This window comes from Orcinus orca, chromosome 9 (genome assembly GCF_937001465.1).
Source record: "Orcinus orca chromosome 9, mOrcOrc1.1, whole genome shotgun sequence".
NCBI lineage: Eukaryota > Metazoa > Chordata > Mammalia > Artiodactyla > Delphinidae > Orcinus > Orcinus orca.
In genome coordinates this window covers 74,973,840-74,999,746 of record NC_064567.1, presented here as the reverse complement: position 1 = coordinate 74,999,746, position 25,907 = coordinate 74,973,840, and the positions used below count along the sequence as shown (strand labels likewise).

Genomic DNA, 25,907 nt, shown 5'->3' with positions numbered 1-25,907 from the left:
GATGCAACTGGGTTGAATAATGTCTCCTCAAAACTCCAAAATGTGACCTTATTTGGAGACAGTGTCTTTGCAGATGTCATTGGCTAAGATATGGTCACAATGGATTATGAGGAGGGTAAGCTAAATCCAATGACTGTTGTTCTTATAACACCACATGAAGATGCAGAGAGACGAGACACACAGGGAAGGAGGCCCTGTGAAGACTGGGGCAGTGACTGAAGAGATGTAGTTATAAGCCAAGAAACACCAACATTTGCCGGCAGCCATCAGAAGCTACAGGAGAGGCATGGCAAGTTTTCGCCTCAGAGCCTCCAGAAGGACTCAACCCTAACAGCACCTTGATTTAGGATTTCTGGTCTCCCAAATTGTGAAAGAATAAATTTCTGTTGCTTTAAGCAACAAAGTTTATGGTAATTTGTTACAGGAGCCATAAGAAGGTAATACAGGGAAAATGGGGAGTGACTGCTAATGAGGATGGGGTTTCTTTTTGTGGTGAAGAAAGTGTTCCAAAATTATGGTGATGGTTGCATAACTCTGTGAATATATTAAAGACCATCGAATAGTACACTTTAAATCAGTGAACTGTATGACATGTAAATTATATCTTAATAAAGCTGTCATGTACATAAAACCTTACATAAATAGAAATATATCTACCATAATCTTTTTATAATTCCTTTTTCATATAAACATTTTTAGGTTTTAAGCTTATAACCCCCATTATAAAGAAAACAATAAAAATTTAAAGAGAAACATTGTTTCACAAGTTCAAAAAACAACCATTACCTAACACATTTAAAATGAAGAATGAACTTAGCGGTCTACTTGAAGTTTAAAAATATTTAATATTACCAGGTAAAAACATGGATGGTGACAGCTTTACATGGCTCACTCCATACATTTCATAATGTAAAAGGGCAAAACATTACTTGGAAAGAAATGAAGAGTTGGTTTTGTAAAAGATTTACTGACCACATATAAGCAATTAATACAAGATGACAAATATTTAACTCAACTAAAAAACTTTTAGAGACAACTGGGTCAAATATTAATGATGTGCTCTGCTAAGGAAGAGAAATCATGTACCTTTCTACTCTGTAAGAAGTTCAAAATGTATAACTATCAGTGCTATTCTAGTGACCTAGAAATTTGCTATAAGTAGCTTTCTTTTGCTAGGTAATAATTCTTATAATGATTGGATTTTATTTAACAGAGTGAGCACTGAAGAGGCATAATCCTTTTTTAACCCCTGGGAAAAAAAGTGATATAAATTAGTGATGGGTACTAGGCTTGATATTTTCTGTTAAAAAGATGGAACTATTTAATTGGACAGAATATATTTCATGAGGAGTTGGGTACATTTTTAACTCTCAAAATGTGTTTATGAAGTTTTGTGAGATATAAGTGTATGCTTTGACTCACTCTGGCTTGCTTTTAAAATGCAATACATTTGGCACTAAATGGAACAAATGAAGACAAGCAAAATTACGTGAGACTAAGCTGCTCCAACAGAACTGCCTATCTTTGACTTACAATTCATACTATTTCTTAGTTCTTGACTGAACAGAAACAAACAGTCCTAACTACACAGCACTTCTATGATGTATGAAAATAGAATCTAGAGCTAAGATGAGGTTGCTTCTATGGTGAGTCAATCCCCCATTCTGCCATAATCATAGTTACAAATGTGAAATTCATTTAAGAATTCATACTTTCACCAAGTGCTTATAACTTTACAAGTTTTCTTACTAGATATGTTCTTGGTTATGTGGCCAGCTGAAATATGGTCTTTGAATGAAGTAAGAAATCCCATATAAAAGAAAATCTATTTTATAGGAATCTTACTTTACTTGAAACTTCCTTGAAAAGAACAAAACACCAAACTAAAACTTTGTAACCAAACTCTTGGAACAAAGCACTGGTGGCCATACTTTTGAGTCTCCAGTGAGTCTTGAAGTTCACTCATTTTTCATGTTTCAAGGGTTTCTTCATTTGCTCCACAAGTATCAACAACACAAATTAAACAACTTGTTACTGGAAAAGCTCGGACTTTGGAGTTGGCGATCCATTTGTCTGTTTCAGTGTTATATTCAAGGATGTGTCCTAATCGACCCACACCTTGAAAACCAGCCAAGACATAAACTACAGAGCCGACTGCTGCACATTTGACTGTTACACCCTTCCATGGCATTGGTGAGACCATCTTCCATTCGTTTAATTTAATATCGTAATATTCCACATTGTCCAGACCACCTTCAAAAGAATAAAACGTGAACAGCTATATGAACAATTCTAAGATCTCTTAAAGTAATAATTCTTTGTATTTTTCCCAAACCTCTCATTATGAAAAACTTCAAATATGCAGAAGAGTTGTAAGAATTTTACAATGAATCCTCACATATCTACCATTTAAATTCCTATTCCTACTTGAACACAACAGAAATTTAACTTAATTTTCATTTGTCATTTTAGAATCATAAATACTTATATTTATTCTATAAAATTAAAGATGTTCTATCTGCTCTGGAAAAATTAAAAAGTAGACCAGTGAAGTTTCCTTCTGATTAAGTTTGATTATAATCATTCAAATGTCCTTCTTTTTCCTTCTACCATTTATCTGTCAGCAGCTTATGAAAAACAGCAATGGATAGAGACAGAAGAAGGAAATAAAGCTATTTCTTTGTTATACTTAAGTAGTGATTAAAGGTACTGACTAAAATAAGCTTTGTGGAATCTTATAGATTCAGTCCAAATTCTACATTATTAAAAGCAATTATTTAAGATTCTTTAGTACAACATTATTTAAGAAAATAAAAAGATCAAATTTACTCATTTAAAAAAGTAGTACCGATATTTTCATGCAACGTTAAAAAATGTTTAGGAAACACTGCCATTCAGAGCCTGGATACAAGTCCTAAAAGTTAAATTAAAAAGTTTTAAAAGTTATATTAAAGTTCAAATGTTTCTGTCACTCAACAGTTTTGTTTTTTTTTTTTTTTTAATATTTAATTTATTTATTTGGCTGTGTCAGGTCTTAGTTGTGGCATGTGGGATCTTTAGTTGCGGTACGTGAACTCTTAGTTGCACCATGTGGGATCTAGTTCCCAGACCAGGAATCGAACCCGGGCCCCCTGCATTGGGAGCATGGAGTCTTAGCCACTGGACCACCAGGGAAGTCCCCACTCAATAGCTCTTAAGCTAATGTGATACCATTCCCCAGAGGGTATTTGGAAATGTGCTAAAGCCACCTGAGACTGTCACAATGACTGGTGGCTATTACCTACATTCATAGACAGAAATGTTAAACGTATTACAATGTTTCATAAACTGTTAGTTCACAGAAACTATAAAAAAAAAGTCTAATGATGTATGTGATCAAGAAACATTTTCATAACTTAAGATAAGGAAATATCAGCAAATTCATTGCAAAAGTTGAAAAAGTGAACTAATTTCACATACCTAAGCCATTCTGACCACCCACAGCGAATATCTTGTCTTTTACAAATACCAGGCCATGATTCTTCCTGGCTTCAATCATTGGACACAGCTCAGTCCATCTGAAAAAACAAAGGAAAGTTTTTAGTACACATGTTCACAAGAAGTAAAAGGACTCATACGAATTTATAAGAAAGGTCTGTTATCCCAAGTAAGCGCTCATTTACCACTCACATATGTGTACACATGCACACACACACACACAAATGTGCGCCTGCATGTCTGGAAAGCTAGAAAACAAAAGTTTAACAGCGGTTTTCAGTAATTTATAGGTGGGGTAAATAGGGATTTTATTCCTTTCAACTCCAATAGGATATGGGAAACAGAGGATATCTGGAGACTATTAACATGTCTTTGGAAGACATCCATTTCCTATAGTTCACAATAACTTGTAAAACAGTAACAAACAAAACAGGGAAGATATGTAAGAAAATATAAGGTACTAATATGGTTTTAGTCACATGTGGTTTTAATTAATATTTACATACGGTAAGTAAAACAAATTTATCATGGGCCTCTAGCAAATTAGCATATCTGTTACTATTCACACATACATCTTTAAATATACACTTAGAACTTCAGGCAGCTCCTATCATTCTGTCACGTTTAATAACTTATTAGCATGTTGCTGTGATCACAGGCACTACTATAAAGAAAGAGATTGAGAATATAAATGTGGACACAAGGGTTGAAGGATACTAATTCACAGGTAGCAGCATTAAACACACAGACAATTTTGTTATTGTTTTCTATGAGATTCATCTCTCTCCTTTTTTTTTTTTTTTTTTTTGCGGTACGCGGGCCTCTCACCGCCGTGTCCTCTCCCGTTGTGGAGCACAGGCTCCGGACGCGCAGGCTCAGCGGCCATGGCTCACGGGCCCAGCCGCTCTGCGGCACGTGGGATCCTCCCAGACCTGGGCACGAACCCGTGTCCCCTGCATCGGCAGGCAGACTCTCAACCACTGCGCCACCAGGGAAGCCCTAATATGGTTATTCATAACTCTTCTTTTAAATAATTTAATACATTTAACTTTTCAAAACATAATTAGAGCATAATGATGAACTCTGAAATATCAACAACTCTCGTTGCCTTATATTTACATACTTTTGGTTTGTTTTAAAAATGGTTTGACAGTCACCACTCTCATTTTCTGAGCATTCAGTTAAAGTAAGTCCTCCTGTTTTTCAGGATGAACACACGTGCTCTTCCAGGTGAAAAGACAGGCATTCAGCTGGAAAGTGGGAGAGCCAGTACTCGACCTCCACAGCCTCTCCACACAGTGAGCTGTCAGTGTGTTAAACAGAGGATCTGACTTGGAAAAATTCAATATACATACCCCTTTCTTCTCTAAATATGTCTAGGATATAAAATAAGAGAATGTTTTATATATATCTAAGTCTCCTCAAGGTTTAGAATTAAGGAACTTCGTGAAACATCCTTCCTCCTATAATTCACATGCAGAGTATGCACTAGGTCTCTGCTCTCTCCAACCTGAGTTTAGTGTTCAGTAGCTTTTCTCAAAATTCTAACTGTGGAAACTGTGTTGTGTTGTTTCCATAGGTTTCATTTCTTAGCTTCCAATCGAACATATTCTAGTTAAAAAACACTTTAAAAATTGTCAAAATTGGGAAGAAACAGTTTTACAAAAAATACGTTGGATGGACACAACATATTAGAAAGGAAATCATAGTAGTATATAACATCTTTCATTATGAGATTTGGATAATCATATTCACACTAGCTTTTCACTTAGGAAAATTTAGAGAATATAGAGAATTCAAATTTAATACATAAGCTCAATATATACAAAATAAATGCTAAATTGTGTAAGTTTTAAAATATTCCCCAAACTGATTATATTCACCTAGTTTTAAAAAATATTGAAGTTGTAGAATCCCTTTATACTCTTTCTCTGCACTGATACTGCCTGAATAAAGATCTCAGAATTTAGAAGCCTGGAGTTCATATGGTATGGGCTCTACTCCAAGATATTTTTTAGAAACGAAACAATAATTAGGCAGCAGAATGAATGAGATTACAGTTTTCCAACTAGTATGCTGTAATGCTTTTTGAGTATAGGATTTATGCGAGGTAAAGTAGAGACTGATACAGGAGGGAGGACAGTTGGTATATACCCTGCTCCTATGGTTTAGGACAAGAGGGGATGGATAGATAGCTGGATGGATGGATGGATGATGGGATTAGGATAAGGTGTATCCCCAGTGTGCCCTGGCAAGTACAAAGGTACAGTTTAAAAAAACATTGGGAGAAAGAGACTTCCGGGAAGATGGCGGAAGAGTAAGACGGGGAGATCACCTTCCTCCCCACAGATACACCGGAAATACACCTACATGTGGAACAACTCCTACAGAACACCTACTGAACGCTGGCAGAAGACCTCAGACCTCCCAAAAGGCAAGAAACCCCCCACGTACCTGGGTAGGGCAAAAGAAAAAAGAATAAACAGAGACAAAAGGATAGGGACGGGACCTGCACCAGTGGGAGGGAGCTGTGAGGAGGAAAGGTTTCCGCACACTAGGAAGCCCCTTCGCGGGCAGAGACTGCGGGTGGCGGAGGAGGGGAGCTTCGGAGGCGCGGAGGAGACCACAGCAACAGGGTTGCGGAGGGCAAAGCGGAGAGATTCCCGCACAGAGGAATGGTGCCGACCGGCACTCACCAGCCCGAGAGGCTTGTGTGCTCCCCTGCCGGAGCGGGCGGGGCTGGGAGCTGAGGCTCGGGCTTCGGTCGGAGCGCAGGGAGAGGACTGGGGCTGGCGGCACGAACACAGCGTGAAGGGGGTTAGTGCGCCACGGCTGGCCGGGAGGGAGTCCGGGGAAAAGTCTGGACCTGCCGAAGAGGCAGGAGACTTTTTCTTCCCTCTTTGTTTCCTGGTGCGCGAGGAGAGGGGATTAAGAACGCTGCTTAAAAGAGCTCCAGAGACGGGCGCGAGCCGTGGCTAAAAGCGCGGACCCCAGAGACAGACATGAGACGCTAAGGCTGTTGCTGCCGCCACCAAGAAGCCTGTGTGCGAGCACAGGTCACTATCCACACCCCCCTTCCGGGGAGCCTGTGCAGCCCGCCACTGCCAGGGTCCCGTGATCCAGGGACAACTTCCCCGGGAGAACGCACGACGCGCCTCAGGCTGGTGCAACGTCATGTTGGCAGAGGCCGCCGCAGGCTCGCCCTGCACTCCGTGACCCTCCCTAACCTGGGCCTGAGTGAGCCAGAGCCTCCGAATCAGCGGCTCCTTTAACCCCGTCCTGTCTGAGCAAAGAACAGACGCCCTCCGGCGACCTACACGCACAGGCGGGGCCAAATCCGAAGCTGAGCCCCTGGGAGCTGTGAGAACAAAAAAGAGAAAGGGGAATCTCTCCCAGCAGCCTCAGAAGCAGCAGATTAAAGCTCCACAATCAACTTGATGTACCCTGCAGCTGTGGAATACATGAATGGACAACGAATCATCCCAAAATAAGGAGGTGGACTTTGAGAGCAAGATTTATTATTTTTTCCCCTTTTCTTTTTGTGAGTGTGTATGTGTATGCTTCTGTGTGAGATTCTGTCTGTATAGCTTTGCTTCCACCATTTGTCCAAGGGTTCTACCCGTCCGTTTTGAAAAATTTTTTTCTTAATAATTACTTTTTATTTTAATAACTTTATTTTATTTTACTTTATGTTTTCTTTCCTGCCTTCCCTCCTTTAGACAACGAATCATCCCAAATTGAGGAGGTGGACTTTGAGAGCAAGATTTATGATTTTTTCCCCCTTTTCCTCTTTTTGTGAGTGTGTATGTGTCTGTGTGAGATTTTGTCAGTATAGCTTTGCTTCCACCATTTGTTCCAGGATTCTATCCATCCGATTTTTTGTTTTTTTCTTATTATCTTTTTTATTTTAATAACTTTATTATATTTTATCTTACTTTATTTTACTTTATCATCTTTCTTTTTTCCCTTCCTTCCCTCCTTCCTCCCTCCCTCCCTCCTTCCTTCCTTCCTTCCTCCTCCTCCTCCTCCCCTCCCCCTCCTTATTCTTATTCTTTCTATTTTTTCGCCCTTTTCTTCTGAGCCGTGTGGATGAAAAGGCTCTTGGTGCTGCAGCCAGGAGTTAGTGCTGTGCCTCTGAGGTGGGAGAGCCAACTTCAGGACACTGGTCCACAAGAGACCTCCCAGCTGCACATAATATCAAATGGCGAAAATCTCCCAGAGATCTCCGTCTCAACACCAGCACCCAGCTTCACTCAACGACCAGCAAGCTACAGTGCTGGACATCCTATGCCAAACAACTAGCAAGAGAGGAACACAACCCCACCCATTAGCAGAGAGGCTGCCCAAAATCATAATAAGTCGACAGACACCCCAAAACACACCACCAGACGTGGACCTGCCCACCAGAAAGACAAGATCCAGCCTCATCCACCAGAACACAGGCACTAGTACCCTCCACCAGGAAGCCTACACAACCCACTGAACCAACCTTAGCCATTGGGGGCAGACACCAAAAAAAACAGGAACTACGAACCTGCAGCCTGCAGAAAGGAGACCCCAAACACAGTAAGATAAGCAAAATGAAAAGACAGAAAAACACACAGCAGATGAAGGAGCAAGATAAAAACCCACCAGACCTAACAAATGAAGAGGAAATAGGCAGTCTACCTGAAAAAGAATTCCGAATAATGATAGTAAAGATGATCCAAAATCGTGGAAATAGAATAGACAAAATGCAAGAAACATTTAACAAGGACCTAGAAGAACTAAAGATGAAACAAACAATGATGAACAACACAATAAATGAAATGAAAAATACTCTAGATGGGATCAATAGCAAAATAACTGAGGCAGAAGAACGGATAAGTGACCTGGAAGATAAAATAGTGGAAATAACTAGTGCAGAGCAGAATAAAGAAAAAAGAATGAAAAGAACTGAGAACAGTCTCAGAGACCTCTGGGACAACATTAAACGCACCAACATTCGAATTTTAGGGGTTCCAGAAGAAGAAGAGGAAAAGAAAGGGACTGAGAAAATATTTCAAGAGATTATAGTTGAAAACTTCCCTAATATGGGAAAGGAAATAGTTAATCAAGTCCAGGAAGCACAGAGAGTCCCATACAGGATAAATCCAAGGAGAAATACGCCAAGACACATATTAATCAAACTGTCAAAAATTAAATACAAAGAAAGCATATTAAAAGCAGCAAGGGAAAAACAACAAATAACACACAAGGGAATCCCCATAAGGTTAACAGCTGATCTTTCAGCAGAAACTCTGCAAGCCAGAAGGGAGTGGCAGGACATATTTCAAGTGATGAAGGAGAAAAACCTGCAACCAAGATTACTCTACCCAGCAAGATCTCATTCAGATTTGATGGAGAAATTAAAACTTTTACAGACAAGCAAAAGCTGAGAGAGTTCAGTACCACCAAACCAGCTCTACAACAACTGCTAAAGGAACTTCTCTAGGCAAGAAACACAAAAGAAGGAAAAGACCTACAATAACGAACCCAAAACAATTAAGAAAATGGGAATAGGAACATACATATTGATAATTACCTTAAATGTAAATGGACTAAATGCTCCCACCAAAAGACACAGACTGGCTGAATGGATACAAAAACAAGACGCATATATTTGCTGTCTACAAGAGACCCCCTTCAGACCTAGAGACACATACAGACTGAAAGTAAGGGGATGGAAAAAGGTATTTCATGCAAATGGAAACCAAAAGAAAGCTGGAGTAGCAATTCTCATATCAGACAAAATAGGCTTTAAAATAAAGACTATTAGAAGAGACAAAGAAGGACACTAAATAATGATCAAGGGATCGATCCAAGAAGAAGATACAACAATTGTAAATATTTATGCACCCAACATAGGAGCACCTCAATACATAAGGCAAATACTAACAGCCATAAAAGGGGAAATCGACAGTAACACATTCATAGTAGGGGACTTTAACACCCCACTTTCACCAATGGACAGATCATCCAAAATGAAAATAAATAAGGAAACACAAGCTTTAAATGATACATTAAACAAGATGGACTTAATTGATATTTATAGGATATTCCATCCAAAAACAACAGAATACACATTTTTCTCTAGTGCTCATGGAACATTCTCCAGGATAGATCATATCTTGGGTCACAAATCAAGCCTTGGTAAATTTAAGAAAATTGAAATTGTATCAAGTATCTTTTCCGACCACAATGCTATGAGACTAGATATCAATTACAGGAAAAATCTGTAAAAAATACTAACACATGGAGGCTAAACAATACACTACTTAATAACGAAGTGATCACTGAAGAAATCAAAGAGGAAATCAAAAAATACCTAGAAACAAATGACAATTAAAACACAACGACCCAAAACCTATGGAATGCAGCAAAAGCAGTTCTAAGAGGGAAGTTTATAGCAATACAATCCTACATTAAGAAACAAGAAGCATCTCAAATAAGCAACGTAACCATACACCTAAAGCAATTAGAGAAAGAAGAACAAAAGAACCCCAAAGTTAGCAGAAGGAAAGAAATCATAAAAATCAGATCAGAAATAAATGAAAATGAAATGAAGGAAACAATAGCAAAGATCAATAAAACTAAAAGCTGGTTCTTTGAGAAGATAAACAAAATTGATAAACCATTAGCCAGACTCATCAAGAAAAAAAGGGAGAAGACTTAAATCAATAGAATTAGAAATGAAAAAGGAGAAGTAACAACTGACACTGCAGAAATACAAAAGATCATGAGAGATTACCACAAGCAACTCTACGCCAATAAAATGGACAACCTGGAAGAAATGGACAAATTCTTAGAAAGGCACAACTGCCAAGCAGCTGAATCAAGAAGAAACAGAAAATATGAACAGACCAATCACAAGCACTGAAATTGAAACTGTGATTAAAAATCTTCCAACAAACAAAAGCCCAGGACCAGATGGCTTCACAGGCGAATTCTATCATTTAGAGAAGAGCTAACACCTATCCTTCTCAAACTCTTCCAAAATATAGCAGAGGGAGGAACACTCCCCAACTCATTCTACGAGGCCACCATCACCCTGATACCAAAACCAGACAAGGATGTCACAAAGAAAGAAAACTACAAGCCAATATCACTGATGAACATAGATGCAAAAATCCTCAACAAAATACTAGTAAACAGAATCCAACAGCACATTAAACGGATCATACACCATGATCAAGTGGGGTTTATTCCAGGAATGCAAGGATTCTTCAATATACGCAAATCAATCAACGTGATACACCATATTAACAAATTGAAGGAGAAAAACCATATGATCTCAATAGATGCAGAGAAAGCATTTGACAAAATTCAACACCCGTTTATGATAAAAACCCTGCAGAAAGTAGGCATAGAGGGAACTTTCCTCAACATAATAAAGGCCATATATGACAAAGCCACAGCCAACATCGTCCGCAATGGTGAAAAACTGAAAGCATTTCCACTAAGATCAGGAACAAGAAAAGGTTGCCCACTCTCACCACTCTTATTCAATATAGTTTTGGAAGTTTTAGCCACGGCAGTCAGAGAAGAAAAGGAAATAAAAGGAATCCAAATTGGAAAAGAAGAAGTAAAGCTGTCACTATTTGTAGATGACATGATACTATACATAGAGAATCCTAAAGATGCTACCAGAAAACTACTAGAGCTAATCAATGAATTTGGTAAAGTAGCAGGATACAAAATTAATACACAGAAATCTCTGGCATTCCTATACACTAATGATGAAAAATCTGAAACTGAAATTAAGGAAACACTCCCATTTACCAATGCAACAAAAAGAATAAAATATCTAGGAATCAACCAACCTAAGGAGACAAAAGACCTGTATGCAGAAAATTATAAGACACTGATGAAAGAAATTAAAGATGATACAAATAGATGGAGAGATATACCATGTTCTTGGATTGGAAGAATCAACATTGTGAAAATGACTCTACTACCCAAAGCAATCTACAGATTCAATGCAATCCCTATCAAACTACCACTGGCATTTTTCACAGAACTAGAACAAAAAATTTCACAATTTGTATGGAAACACAAAAGACCCCGAATAGCCAAAGCAATCTTGAGAACGAAAAATGGAGCTGGAGGAATCAGGCTCCCTGACTTCAGACTATACTGCAAAGCTACAGTAATCAAGACAGTATGGTACTGGCACAAAAACAGAAATATAGATCAATGGAACAGGATAGAAAGCCCAGAGATAAACCCACGGACATATGGTCACCTTATCTTTGATAAAGGAGGCAGGAATGTACAGTGGAGAAAGGACAGCCTCTTCAATAAGTGGTGCTGGGAAAACTGGACAGCTACATGTAAAAGTATGAGATTAGATCACTCCCTAACACCATACACAAAAATAAACTCAAAATGGATTAAAGACCTAAAGTAAGGCCAGAAACTATCAAACTCTTAGAGGAAAACATAGGCAGGACACTCTATGACATAAATCACAGCAAGGTGCTTTTTGACCCACCTCCTAGAGAAATGGAAATAATAACAAAAATAAACAAATGGGACCTAATGAAACTTCAAAGCTTTTGCACAGCAAAGGAAACCATAAACAAGACCAAAGACAACCCTCAGAATGGGAGAAAATATTTGCAAATGAAGCAACTGACAAAGGATTAATCTCCAAAATTTATAAGCAGCTCATGCAGCTTAATAACAAAAAAACAAACAACCCAATCCAAAATTGGGCAGAAGACCTAAACAGACATTTCTCCAAAGAAGATATACAGACTGCCAACAAACACATGAAAGAATGCTCAACATCATTAATCATTAGAGAAATGCAAATCAAAACTACAATGAAAAAAAAAAAACTACAATGAAATGTCATCTCACACCAGTCAGAATGGCCATCATCAAAAAATCTAGAAACAATAAATGCTGCAGAGGGTGTGGAAAAAAAGGAACACTCTTGCACTGCTGGGGGGAATGTGAATTGGTACAGCCACTATGGAGAACAGTATGGAGGTTCCTTAAAAAACTACAAATAGAACTACCATATGACCTAGCAATCCCACTACTGGGCATATACCCTGAGAAAACCACAATTCAAAAAGAGTCATGTACCAAAATGTTCATTGCAGCTCTATTTACAATAGCCCGGAGATGTTAACAACCTAAGTGTCCATCATCGGATGAATGGATAAAGAAGATGTGGCACATATATACAATGGAATATTACTCAGCCATAAAAAGAAACGAAATTTAGCTATTTGTAATGAGGTGGATAGACCTAGAGTCTGTCATACAGAGTGAAGTAAGTGAGAAAGAGAGAGACAAATACCGTATGCTAACACATATATATAGAGTTTAAGAAAAAAAAAAATGTCGTGAAGAACCTAGGGGTAAAACAGGAATAAAGACACAGACTTACTAGAGAATGGACTTGAGGATATGGGGAGGGGGAAGGGTAAGCTGTGACAAAGCGAGAGAGACGCATGGACATATATACACTACCAAACGTAAGGTAGATAGCTAATGGGAGGCAGCCACATAGCACAGGGAGATCAGCTCGGTGCTTTGTGACCACCTGGAGGGGTGGGATAGGGAGGGTGGGAGGGAGGGAGACGCAAGCGGGAAGAGATATGGGAACATATGTATATATATAACTGATTCATTTTGTTGTGAAGCAGAAACTAACACACGATTGTAAAGCAACTATACTCCAATAATTAAAAAAAAAAAACATTGGGAAGTATTAAGTGTGATGATCTCAAGAGATTTCCTAGTCTAGACACTTAGCAAAAGATATGTTTCAAGATAAGCTTCTTTCAATTCTATCCCTAACATGGGTGACTAGTTGAGCAAAAAATGAGAAAAGAACAATTGTAATTGCACTTTTCTTTGGGAAAGGAGTACTGATTTTGCTTTCTTAAATCCTTCAAAAATAGGTGGGAAGCATAAATAACTACAAATGACAATCATATTTTATAATTAAATCTTTACGCTTAATTTAATAAAAGCAATAGCTGGAGTAGAAGACTTCTATGTTTTGTAGCCTGGAAATATTTCCTAAGTACAAAATTTGAGCATAAGAGTTTTGGTGCGGCTCTTTGGCATAACATTTATGTTGAACATATTTGCCCAATAACTTGTTCTAGTAAAGGAAGAACAATCCTTTCAAACGAGCAAGTTAATTTTCTTATTGAAGGTCTTTGGATGTTTCTGATTATCAACAAAAGGTCTGACTGGAACATCACCTGCGTTCATTTTCTTGTTAGTTAATTACACTATACTTACCACCCCCCACTATCAATAACTGGCTCATATCCTTTGGCTGTATTGAATGGGTTCCATCATTAATTACAAGATCAGAAAAACGGGCTAACCGTTTATTTCTTTGTATTTTGCCTTTTAAAAGCATTTATTTTACTTCCCAGTTGACTTAAGAATATTTTACTTAGGGACTTCCCGGGTGGTCCAGTGGTTAAGGCTCTGTGCTCTCAATGCAGAGGGCCCGGGTTTGATCCCTGGTCAGGGAACTAGATCCCACATGCCGCAACTAAGACATGGCGCAGCCCAGTAAATAAATATTAAAAAAAAAAAGAATAATTTTATTTAATAAATATGAATCCAAACATACTTTAGTAAGCACAAACTCAAAAAAGACATTATACCTAGGGGTATGATTCATTAATGCCACGAACCAATATATAATATTTCTAATTAAAGGCAAATTTACTACTGGTCATAAATTGTTTCCCCCTCTCTACACTTCCCGATCTCTCAAACAAAAATATTTTGAGTTTGATGAATCAGTCATATTTTCTTATTCACAGACATTTATTTATTGCACAAGCAGGAATAGATAGAGAGGGGCTCCCATAGGGTATGAGGTCAAGCTATTTCTTAAGGTGTAGAGGAAGGGTCAAGGCTATAAACATGCCCCTGACCCTAGCACATTCAAAAATCCTTCTGCTGGGTTCCTTCTGCCTTTTGACATCTTCTTCCATTGAGCTTATAGAATACAATTAATTGTGTAGTAAGAGTTTTAAACTGATACATACGTTTCTGTGGCAGGATCATAAACTTCACAGGAATTCAGTACTCGCCCAGAAACATTGTTCCCTAAACTTCCACCGCAAACGTAGATCAGGCCGTTGGCTTCCACCATCCCATGGCTGCAGCGCTGAGTCAGCATGCTGGGCTTTGTGTGCCAGCTTTCAGTTCTTGTATCATAGCACTCAAATAAATACAGAGCCGAGTTTCCTGTAAAAGAAAAGGACCCCATCTTGCTTAACTTAGTGTGTATGTGGGCCTGGAGTGAGTTGACTGTAGAGTTGAATCATTACTGGAGGAAAGAATTTAGGGTTGTAGAGTCTTTTCTCTACTCAATCGACAACAACAAAACGTAGAAATAGTTTCAGAAAAAGCTACCTCTGTTTGTATAGACCTTGGAAAATATTCAGAAAAGGATCTGCTGGAGAGACTTATTAATTGGTAATTAAACAACAACAAAAAAGAAATTGGTTTGATTTCAAAAGATTTTCAAATTAAATAAGAAACATTATGTATGTCTTCCAGCCCAGTTATGATGATGGGAATTAACTGAACCTCAAATGTTTATAGAGAGGGGGAAAAACACAGCTGTTTACACACGGTAAGTCTATACCTTAAAATATGAAGACTACTATCTGAGAGTATCCTCAGGCTTGTCATTTAATGTTCTACAACAGCCACTGCATCATTAACAAAACTGTTCTTCCTGACTGCTCTCAGCAGTTGTGTGGGTAGGCCCTGAAGTCATGCCGGTCCATTCTTGAATATACACTCAAAGTATCGTTATGTGTTTCTGGTGTACTTTGATTATACATTTTAACGGCAAAACACACCCATCCTGTTTTGCAACTTCTGCACATTTTAGGAGCTCAATAAAGACTTTTAGAAATGATACCATTAAAGATCAAGTGCTTTTTTTCTTTCCCAAGAAAAACGAAGCTAGAACTTTATCAAATTATTGCTCCCTTCCCACTTTTCTGGACTCTTCTAACGCTTAAAAGCAATAACACCCTTATAAGTCTCCATCAAAACCAAAGCCTATGAAGAGCAAAGTTCAAAGAGTAACAAACAGAAGAAGTAATAGTCATGACTAACAGTACCTTCTTTTTAACTTTTTAAACATTTCAAATTTGGCAGATTCAGTCGGCTGACACTAAAGGGAAATATACAGTATATAGCAGATTAAAAAGAGTTACTATTTAAGTCAAAAACTGACTTAGTAGAGTAAATGCTGAAGAAATGAAGTTATCTACTATACTTTCCACAAAAAAGTATATGTATAAAACACTCAAGTGTTTTAGAAAATCATAATCTTTTATAATTTTCAAGTCACATTTAGAAAATCATAATCTTTCTTGTATTCATTTTGCATCTAGTGGGAGTGGGGGTAGAAACTTAAAACAAATAAATATGCTGACCAAAAGTAAAACAGTCTTTGGGCTAATATAAAAATCATAAAAGAAAACAAAAAGACAACGTTTAAATTCCATACTTTAGATTTACTTGGTCTTCCTAGTTTTCTTTATAAGCCCATTATTTAGCTAAAGAAATTACTTGAAAAGACGAAAGCATATAAAAGCTAGTCTGCACCTAGAATATTCATTTAGAAAAATTATTCATTTAATAAACGAACACTAGTGGACACTTACAAATTATCTGTCAATGAGAAAGGTTTTTATACCCATACCCACACCTTGTTCTGATCAATAAGCTTAAGATACCACTACCAATCATTACATTAAAAAGTTAAAGAATAGGGAGTTCTCTGGTGGTCCAGTGGTAAATAATCTGCTTTCCAATGCAGTGGACACTGGTTCAACCCCTGGTTGGGCAACTAGGCCCACGTGCTTCAACTAGACAGCCCGAGTGCTGCTAACTACAGAGCCCGTGTGCCACGACTAGAGACAGAAAACCTGCACGTCACAACTAGAGAGAAGCCCACGCGCCGCAACGAAGATCCCGCAGGCCACAACGAAGACCCGATGCAGCCAAAAGAAAAAAACAAAGTTAAAGAATAAAGCAAATGAAAAAGATTATTCTTACTTTTTTCTGATACAAAGAAAGCAAAGATAATACAGATTTTAAAAGCCTGAATGTGGGTCTATGAGTAAGCCAAACTCCAAAATCTTTAAAGCAAATAATATTACGTATATAAAATAACTAATCCAGATGGCAACAATGAAACTGAAATCCAGATGACGTCAATGAAACCGTTGTCATGACAAAAAATGGACAGTTAACATAATCTAGGAAGTTGAAGTTCTTGTAAATTAATGACTTAGAAAGAGTAAGGTAAACCTTCAGGGAAATGTGCTCTAAAATATGACAGATATGTATTTAAATTTGTCAAAAAGTATCTGAACAAATAATACCAACTCTGTTTAAATATGAAAGCCAAGACCCTCAGCTTTAAAGCACACACAAATACTGAATAAGTCCTTACCAACTTCGGAACCTCCAGATGTATAAATTTTGCCTTCTGCAGCGCAGGCAGCAAGGCTGTCTCGAGGTGTTGGAGGGCCCAGTTTGGAATACCAGCTATCTTTAACGACATTATAGCAGTCCATTCGTTTTATGGGGAAAAGCTGAGAGCCACCCAAAATGTAAACTACATTGTCCCAAAACACGCATGCTGCGTCTCTTCGTTTTTCAAAGGGGCAGCGGATGTCTGTCCAGCTATAATCCTGTAATAGGAAAGGACAGGAAGATTTCAGTAATGGAAAACTATAATAGGAAAGGATGAAGCAAAGATATAATTGAGAACATACAAAACATAAGAATATGTTAAATTTATCAGAGTACATATAAGAATGTTTGACTTGAGACTATTATTTAATCTTGCGTGATTTCTTCAGAATGTTGGTTAGTCGTGGCAGAAGGCAAGAGGAAGACAGTGATGGCTTTGGGTCTTTTCTGGCTCTAAAATAAACTTTAATACATTTGTATGTATCACCAACACCCCGTCTTCTATTCCTTCTGTTATTGAGGATAACAATACAAGAAAATACTAAAATAAGCAGTTTTGTTATTTAACGAAAGATATTTTTTTCAAATGTAAATATGCACATCCCTTCTTTGCCGGATGTATAGGGATATAAAGAATCAATGGATAATCTGAAGCTTTAACTGCCATTAACCTACTAATGTCTAAAGCCAGAAGGCATTTTGTAGACTTCTGAGAGATATTAATTTTCCGTAAATATTCAGGTGAGCCAGTATAGTCAGCCAGACTCTTAAAGCTGTGATATTATGAAATACTTGAATAACCTGAGTAGTCTGGAAACAACTTTTTTCGTCTCAATGAGAAGAAATGGGCACCTATCAGTACTTCACAATAAAGGCTGTTCACAGCACCACTGATTCCTATGTTTGATGACATCCAAGGACACCTGTGCCCTTCTTCTATGTAAATATGTGGGGGAATGCTCCCAAAGTTATAGCTTGTTGGATCCTCCCCCTTTTAAAGCAAGAAAGTTACAGTGTTCCTGCTGCTTTCTGAAAATGGTTGAAAATAATTAGGGTCAGATAGAAATCCAAACAATTTCCAATCTCATCAATCAAAGCACTGTGATTTATTAATGTGGATTTCCCTTTGGGAAAATTTGATATCTATCATGCTAATGTCCTGTTTTTCAGGCATTCACTGAATTAGATCAAAGCATCGTAGAACGTAAGAAATGGTCTCTTAGGTAAAAGAAGAGTCCCTGATGGAGAGTATCTTGACTCCTAGTGATGATAAACATTCTGCTTTTTAGGTGACCAGAGAAACAGAGCCTTAATCCCTTTCTTATTCTCAAATTAGGGTCTATGAGGCCCCCTGGGTTACTCAGTGGTATTTTTATTGGTAGGCACACAAAACTGCAGGATAAACGTAACATCTTCCTGAAGCTTCAGTTTTACTCAATGGATTTGAAAAACTGAGGAAGAATATTTTAAACATTTGTTTTCTTGGGGAAACTGTGTACCACAGAGTGAAAAAAAGTAAGCGATAAAATATTCTACAGGGAGCAATACCTCAAAAGTAAACAAAATTACTCTCTTACATATTATGCAGATCTACTCGTAGCTCCTACCTGACCAGGTTCATTAGCAGAGAAATACAATTTCATTAATAAGGTACATTAACTTAGTGAATCTCAAGTCTTGCCACTCTTACACTCAATTTATTTGATATTATTAGAAAGTAATATGCAAATTTTCCCATAATTTCTAAAGACATCCTTAAAAACATTATCTTTCTAAACTCTTCCTTAATTTCAGGATGAGAAAGTTGGCCAGATATTTTTTGAAATGGTCTCCAAGACCTGATACTCTTCAAATTAAAAAGAACTGCCTAGGTAGAAGCTGGAACTGAAAAAATATACTACTTCTTTTAGCTAGATGAGCTTAAACACTTAGACACTAAGATTATGAGGTTCCAAAGAATGAAATAATTTCAAAGAGCTTGGTAACAGAATAATTCTAACTTTCCAATACTACTCAAGGGTCTGAGTAGGGAACGGATGATCATAAGTCATACAGGACTTGGTTATACTTCATATTTAAGAATTAAAATGCATTGCTCTCTCGGAACTCTAAGCCCAAGGGAAAATTGATTAGTGTGTGTGTCTGCAGTGTGTGTGTGTTTGTAACACGGGAATAGGCACATGTTTCTATCTACTTGCAGTGTGGGCTCTCATTTCTCTAGAAGCCCTTTTCCAACTCTCCCAATACTGTCATTGGTCACCATACATGTTAAACACTATGCTTGATAAATACTAGCTATATATAATATTCTGCCTAATAGTTCATCTTCTACACAGGTAAGTGAAATATCCTTCTTTTTACCTGGAATGCAAAATAGACTTCATTTCAGATAAAATGTAATGCTTTACATTTGGGCTCATTAAATATACCCGTCAGGTGTTAAATGCACCTATGTTTGAGCATATCTGCCTTTGGTTGTACACAGGGGAGCTTATGGTCTTTTTTCTCGGTGCGTGTATGGGCCAACCTCCCTTGGAAATCTACCCAATTCCCTCAATCTACCCCCCATCCAAAATGAAGTACTGAGAATGTGATTTAACGTTTGCCCTTTGATAACTTGTTATACTACCTAGGAGATGTGTGCAGTTGAAGAAGCAAGCAGAGAGGGGATAAAAACAGATGGGAAGTCAGGCTTGTCAGCTCAGTGGATATCTTTGCCAGGTCTTATTCTAGTCATGGGACCACTCCCAACCTGGGGCCTGTAGGTGGAGGAAGAATTACTTATGGCTCCCAGCACTCACAGGCTACAAGGCAAGCTAGAAGGGCATGGAGCTTTCATGTTAGCAACAGATGGATGAAGAGCACTAGAGTCACAGTGTATGTGTGTGGGCAGGAAATTGTTACCCTAAAAATATAATTTAATGCAGTTTTTATTGAGTACCTATTCCAGGCAAGGTTATATGCTTAGCTGCTGAGAAGATATGAAAATGAGAAAACCGGAAAGCTTAGAAAAAACACAGGTAGAAGGATTTCTTAAGTTCTGACACATCACCCATGTATGCATCCACACATATATATGCAGACATACCCATGTATAAAGTCCTGTCTTTCCTGGTCCCAGTCAGTCTTTCTTGCCTCTGCTGTGATATATCACATTGTAGACTTTTTTCAAGCTCAAGACTCCTTTTCTTTTTGCAAGCTTCCCTGATTTCCTTTTTCCTGAATCCCCACCACACTGAAGTCTGCAGTTGATGACTGAGTACGCCATTACATCTTGTCTTGTGTGACTTTTCAGCTGTAGGACACTGCTACAGGAAGTGAAAGTGAAAGCCCTTCTTGAGTTGAAGGGCTGTAATATTTTTCTCCAAATGCCTTAGGGTAAAAACATCAGCCTGCTATTTTCCTTGAGAGTAAGGATTGATTTAATATAATCTTTATTCTGAAAACACATGAATCCTCAAATAATAGAAACACTACAGATGTAAATTTTAACAATAATCAAGACAACCAAAATGCAAAATGAAACTTTTTACTTTTAAGACTTGAGAACTTTATTTTGCATCGTTTTGAGAGAAAATCAAGCAAAGCTAGGGGAGAGAGGAGGTATATGCCAGATGCCACAACATTCCTAGAAGCAGTGTCATGAAAAGTACATCAAAACACTGTGGCTTATAAAAAAAAGGACAAAATAATGCCATTTACAGCAACATGGATGGACCTAGAGATTGTCATACTGAGTGAAGTGAGACAGAGAAAGACAAATATATGATATCACAAATATATGATATCCACACATAATGTGGAATCTAAAAAAATGGTACAAATGAACTTACTTACAAAACAGAAATAGAGTCACTATTACAAATAAATGATAATATTATATATCCTTATGAGGAATACTCCACAGCCCTTCAAAAGGATGGTATTTTCATTGACATGAAAATACCACCACAATATAAATGCTGAGAGAGTAAAAAAAAGTTTTTGTAAAATAGCACGTATGGCATGATCCCACATATATAAAGTGAGAACACTGGGGACTCCCCTGGCAGTCCAGTGGTTAAGACTCCGTGCTTCCACTGCAGAAGGCATGGGTTCGATCCCTGGTCAGGGAAGCTCTGCATGCCACGAGGTGCGGCCAAAACAAAAAATAAATAAAAAATAAAATTAAAAAAATAAAAAATTCTAAATTAAAAAAAAATGAGAGGACTGGAATGATGTTCACCAACTATTGAGGACTGTTTGTTATGCTGGGAGCACTTTGGCTTTCTCCTTTTTATCTTGCTATGTTTGAATTTTCTACAATGAGCATATATTATTTTTTTTTAATAGAAAAAGTAAATACAACAATTAGGCAAGTAGTACCAAAAGTATGGTACAAAGAAAACAACTTCTCACATCAGATGCTTATAATAGTACTAAATGTTTTAACATAAATGTGGACTTAAAAGTAATTTAAGTTAAGGCTTTAAAAACTTAAACACCTAAATAGCTATTATACTATGCGGCTGAATTTCAACTACAAGATGGATCAGAAACAGTCTTTGCCTTCCTTCCAAATAGCACACTATTAGGGCATATCCAGTTTTTTAGAAGTGAACACTTGATTGTACTTAATTTCCTAGGCTGTACCCACTTTGAAATGCACTCATTTTCAGTGGGATCACACAGATATTTCTGTAAACATATTAACCTCCCAAAGTCCAGAAAGGGATTTAATAATCAGCCATTGGAAGAAAATACTCTTGTAACTTAAGTTCTTCATAAAACATAGCATCACAGCTAGAAAAAAGGCTTCCACAATTGGGGGTGGGTGGGCAGGGTGTGACTGTGCTACTGTAAGCTGCTAGATAAACTCAGGAACAGTGAACATATAAACGGGCAGTTCCCAGCTACTGATCAGTTAAAACTAGCAAGGAGTGGGAAGTGAGGCCAGACACCAGCTCAAAGGGAATTACTAATTAAGAATCACTACTGTTTTATAAAGTCACAGCATGTTCTCCCCCCTCCACTCTCAAACTAAAACCATACCACCAAGACACACAGCTCAAATCTACTCAGAAATTTAAGTGAGATTAAACTCAGTTCAAAAGTGAAACCTGATATGAATATTATGCTCAATATCAGCTCTTGTCCTTTCAGTAGAAAATACATGAAATAGCAGGGGAGCATCTCTGCGCTAGCACCCTGCCAGGTATCTCAATGACAAGATTTGCCTTTAGATGAACTCTGACGTGTAATTTTTTATCTTGGCACAGGAAGGCATATTATACTTTAAATGATTATCTCAAATCTCAAAATGCAGTAACATACCCATTTAATAAAATGTTCTCACCAATGGGACAAACATCAACTCTGTCTCAGATGTGTGAGTATAGGAGATAATGCACCCAGTCAGGAGGTTTGGAAGTTAGGCAGGGTAAAGAAAAAAACAAAATGGAGATGGTAAGCCTTTTTACATTTAAATATGGGAAAATGAGAAAAACTTAAGGATGGCAGGGAGAAAGAGACTCAGTGAATGAAGATCAAAGAGTCAAATGAACATAATTGATACTAACGCAAATCCTAAGATTTAAACCTTCTGTTAATAGACCAGAAAACTGAAGTTCAGAAAGGCTGACTTGCCTAAGCTCCTATACCTAGACTTGAAATGCTCTTTCTACAAAACAGCTTCTTTCTTTTAGAAATAAAGGAAGGAAGGAAGGAAGGAAGGAAGGAAGGAAGGAAGGAAGAAAAGGAGGGAGGAAGGAAGACAAGGGACCAAAAAAAAGGTCTCACAAAAGAAAAAAGACCAATGGCTGAGTTCTTCAGTTCTTCCACCTGTATCTAATTCCTTTTTTTTTTAAAGCAAAAAGTTAGACTCCATTCAGTTAAATAATACGTTGTATGCATTTTATGAAAACTTTTAATACTCATACTTATCAAACCAAAAAGATATATTCATACTTAGGACTCAATATATTCTTTTCTTTCTCTTTCTTCCTATCTAAACTCTACCAATAAGTGTCCCTCAAGAAAACTTCCATGAAGCTTCCATGGACTAATTCAACCCAGGGGAATCTCTTCTTTTTAGACCACCAAGGCTGTCATTACCTATCCCATACCGGGACTTTTAATTGGCTACATTCGGTGGCAGCTTCACCAACCTCAGCCTCTGTGTTCTCTAATTGTTTCAAGCTTGTATACATCTCATACAATTTGAGTTTGACTCCTTCATAATCCCTGCTGCAGCCTAATCCCCAGATTTCAAATTCTAGATGAACTGTCATACTGGTAATATATGACAAAATATTTGTTCAAACTGCAGGTTATAACCAGCTAGCTGTACAATATGCTATGGTACAACCTGCTGTTGTTTATAGCAACTGAAGTTAGCTTTCTCTTATACTGATCACCAATTTTCAAAGAATATCACAAGAAACCTATCTGAACATGATTTAATATTTCTAGGATAAAAGATCTTACTGTGCCTTTGGGTCATCATATGAACAATCACCAAAGGTAGCCAACAGTAATTTTTGAATGACACGGTATAGTAAATATTTATTTCACTCCCTGTTGGTTTCCCTCAGCCTCTTACCCCCTAGCCCTGCATTTATGTAGCCATTACCCTCCAGCTAATTCCAGGATGACGAGAGTCCTTTAAAGCACTACCACACAGATTTATCATCCCTAGTCTCCTTATCCCTTCCCACCTGTGGCCCTCAGTCAAATACCTACAGCTTTGTTTCTGCCCTCTCTGTCCCTTAAGGGGACTGATCTGTTAATTTATAATAATTATGGCTGGCCATGGCTTACAGAGAGTCTGACGTCATCCCTCTCTTGGTGAGTCGTATTTTTACTGGGGTTTTTTGTAGGCACAGTGACTAAACACAAAAGGAAACTGATCCCTGAAGGTGGGAACTTCAGGTACTGCACCTTTGTAGGGTACAAGGGCTGTGAGGTTGACTTTACAACAAAACTACAAAAGTGTGTTATGGAGATGCTTGAAAACAAAACAAAACAGAGGCTCTCAATATTCCTATTGTGGAAGACATTCTAGGAAGGCACTCTACTGAGAATTTACCTCAGAATGTGTTCCAATCTCTTCTACTTGAATGTGAGGACCACCTGTCTAACCAAACTGCCTGCAAACAATCAGGTATGAGAAATACTTATTGTGCATAAGCAGCAAAGAACACTGATTTTTACCACCGGCGCCTGTTATACTGACCACTAAGGAAGCTTAAGGGATACCCATGGTGACCCACACTTACATTCCAGCAACGTCAGTCCCTGCGGGACACAGCTATAGGTCCAAACCACCTGGGATTACTGCTGTCCATTTTGGATATTTCGTTCTTACAGGTGCCCCTGATCATTTTAGCAGGACTCACTCTTTGACTCCAGCACACTGCTCCTACAACACTCTTTTGCCGGTGACAAACACTACTGATGCACTCTTACAAAAGCTTCATTAATTTTTTAATGTAACACCATTTTCCTATAAGGTTTACACTTCTTTTACACACAGGTCTTTTAAAATCACATGCAACGTATAACTGCCAGTTTCCACCGTGATGACAGTGTAGGACTGTCTCCTTAGTGAAGGCCTGTTTAAGAGGGAAGGTAGCTATGATACTGTGAGAAAAGGCACTGTGATACCTTTAGTAAACAATATTTCCAAGAGGAAAATGTGTTTTGTGTTGAAAGTAACTTCACTTCTTTTGATTTAGGGCCCACCTATATTTAAATCCAGTCCTATAAAACCAACTGACAAAATTGCTTATGAAATATTATATAAAGTTATACTGGTTCATTCATCCTCACAAACTTGACTTCCCACATTGGGCCAGACACTAAGCTCAGTGATGAGTCTACTTCAGAGTTTTAAGTAGGAGAAGGTACTAAGAGGGAATTCCCTGGCAGTCCAGTGGTTAGGACTCTGTGCTCTCATTGTCAAGGGCCTGGATTCAATCCCTGGTCAGGGAACTAAAATCCCACAAGCCCGGGCGGTGAGACCAAAAAAAAGAATAAGAAAAGGTACTCAGGGTAAACCTTTTGAACCTGATGGTTCCATAAAATATGGCACCATGTGGTTTTCTGCCTTTGCAATTTACAGGGTCTAGTCCTCACTCTGCTGGTCTTACTCCTTGTTTGGTTTTGGCAGGGAATATGCAGAATCCCTTTTTCTCTAGAGCATACGCTATTTTTTTTTTTTTTTTTTGGTTGCGTTGGGTCTTTGTTGCTGGCCACAGGCTTTCTCTATTTGCGGCAAGCAGGGGCTACTCTTCACTGTGGTGGCTTCTCTTGTTGCAGAGCATGGCCTCTAGGTGCTCGGGCTTCAGTAGTTGCAGCATGTGGGCTTAGTAGTTGTGGTGCACGGGTTTAGCTGCTCCGTGGCATGTGGGATCTTCCCGGACCAGGGATCGAACCTGTACTGGCAGGCAGATGCTTAACCACTGCGCCACCAGGGAAGTCCCATAGTCTCCTATTTCTCCACCATATGAAAGTGGTGAGCCAAGACCCCTACAAAGTTTTAAGCCCTCAAGGCTGATCATTTCACTGACAAGAATAGTCCAAATAATCTGATCAATTAAGTCAACTTTTATTTGGCATCAATATCATAAAATGTTCCCATACGACAATTTGAGAACACCAATTCTAAGAGAACAGAGCACTGGATTCAGAAAAATAACTCTTTTAGTAATCAATAAGCACTTGAAAACTTTAAAAACAGGTACAGGTGGGGAAGGGGAGACTCAGCAGGCTTCATGAAAGGACCCTGACAAGCAGAGTATCATTTCAATTCAATATAGCAACCCAAGATTTCTTTATCTACTACTTTATCTACTTATCTACTAGAAAAATTGTTAAGATTTTCTTATCATTTTCAGTCAGCAGTTAATACAAATATTTGCCGCCTCTCATGAGCAATA

The 25,907-nt window shown here is 38.1% G+C and overlaps 1 protein-coding gene across 4 annotated transcripts in view; it reads right to left on the bottom strand.

The window, feature by feature from the left end:
* Positions 1-825: 825 nt before the first annotated feature.
* KLHL7 (kelch like family member 7) overlaps positions 826-25,907 on the bottom strand; it is a 63,765-nt gene continuing 38,683 nt past the window's right edge. For all 4 annotated transcript variants that reach the window (XM_004263438.3, XM_004263439.3, XM_033440364.2 and 1 more), the window contains 4 exons: positions 16,967-17,207; positions 14,532-14,733; positions 3,460-3,557; positions 826-2,253 (listed from right to left, as the gene is read on the bottom strand). In XM_004263438.3, coding sequence (XP_004263486.1) covers positions 1,970-2,253; positions 3,460-3,557; positions 14,532-14,733; positions 16,967-17,207 — 825 coding nt within the window. In that variant the 3' untranslated portion in view covers positions 826-1,969. The remainder of the gene's footprint in view (positions 2,254-3,459; positions 3,558-14,531; positions 14,734-16,966; positions 17,208-25,907) is intronic.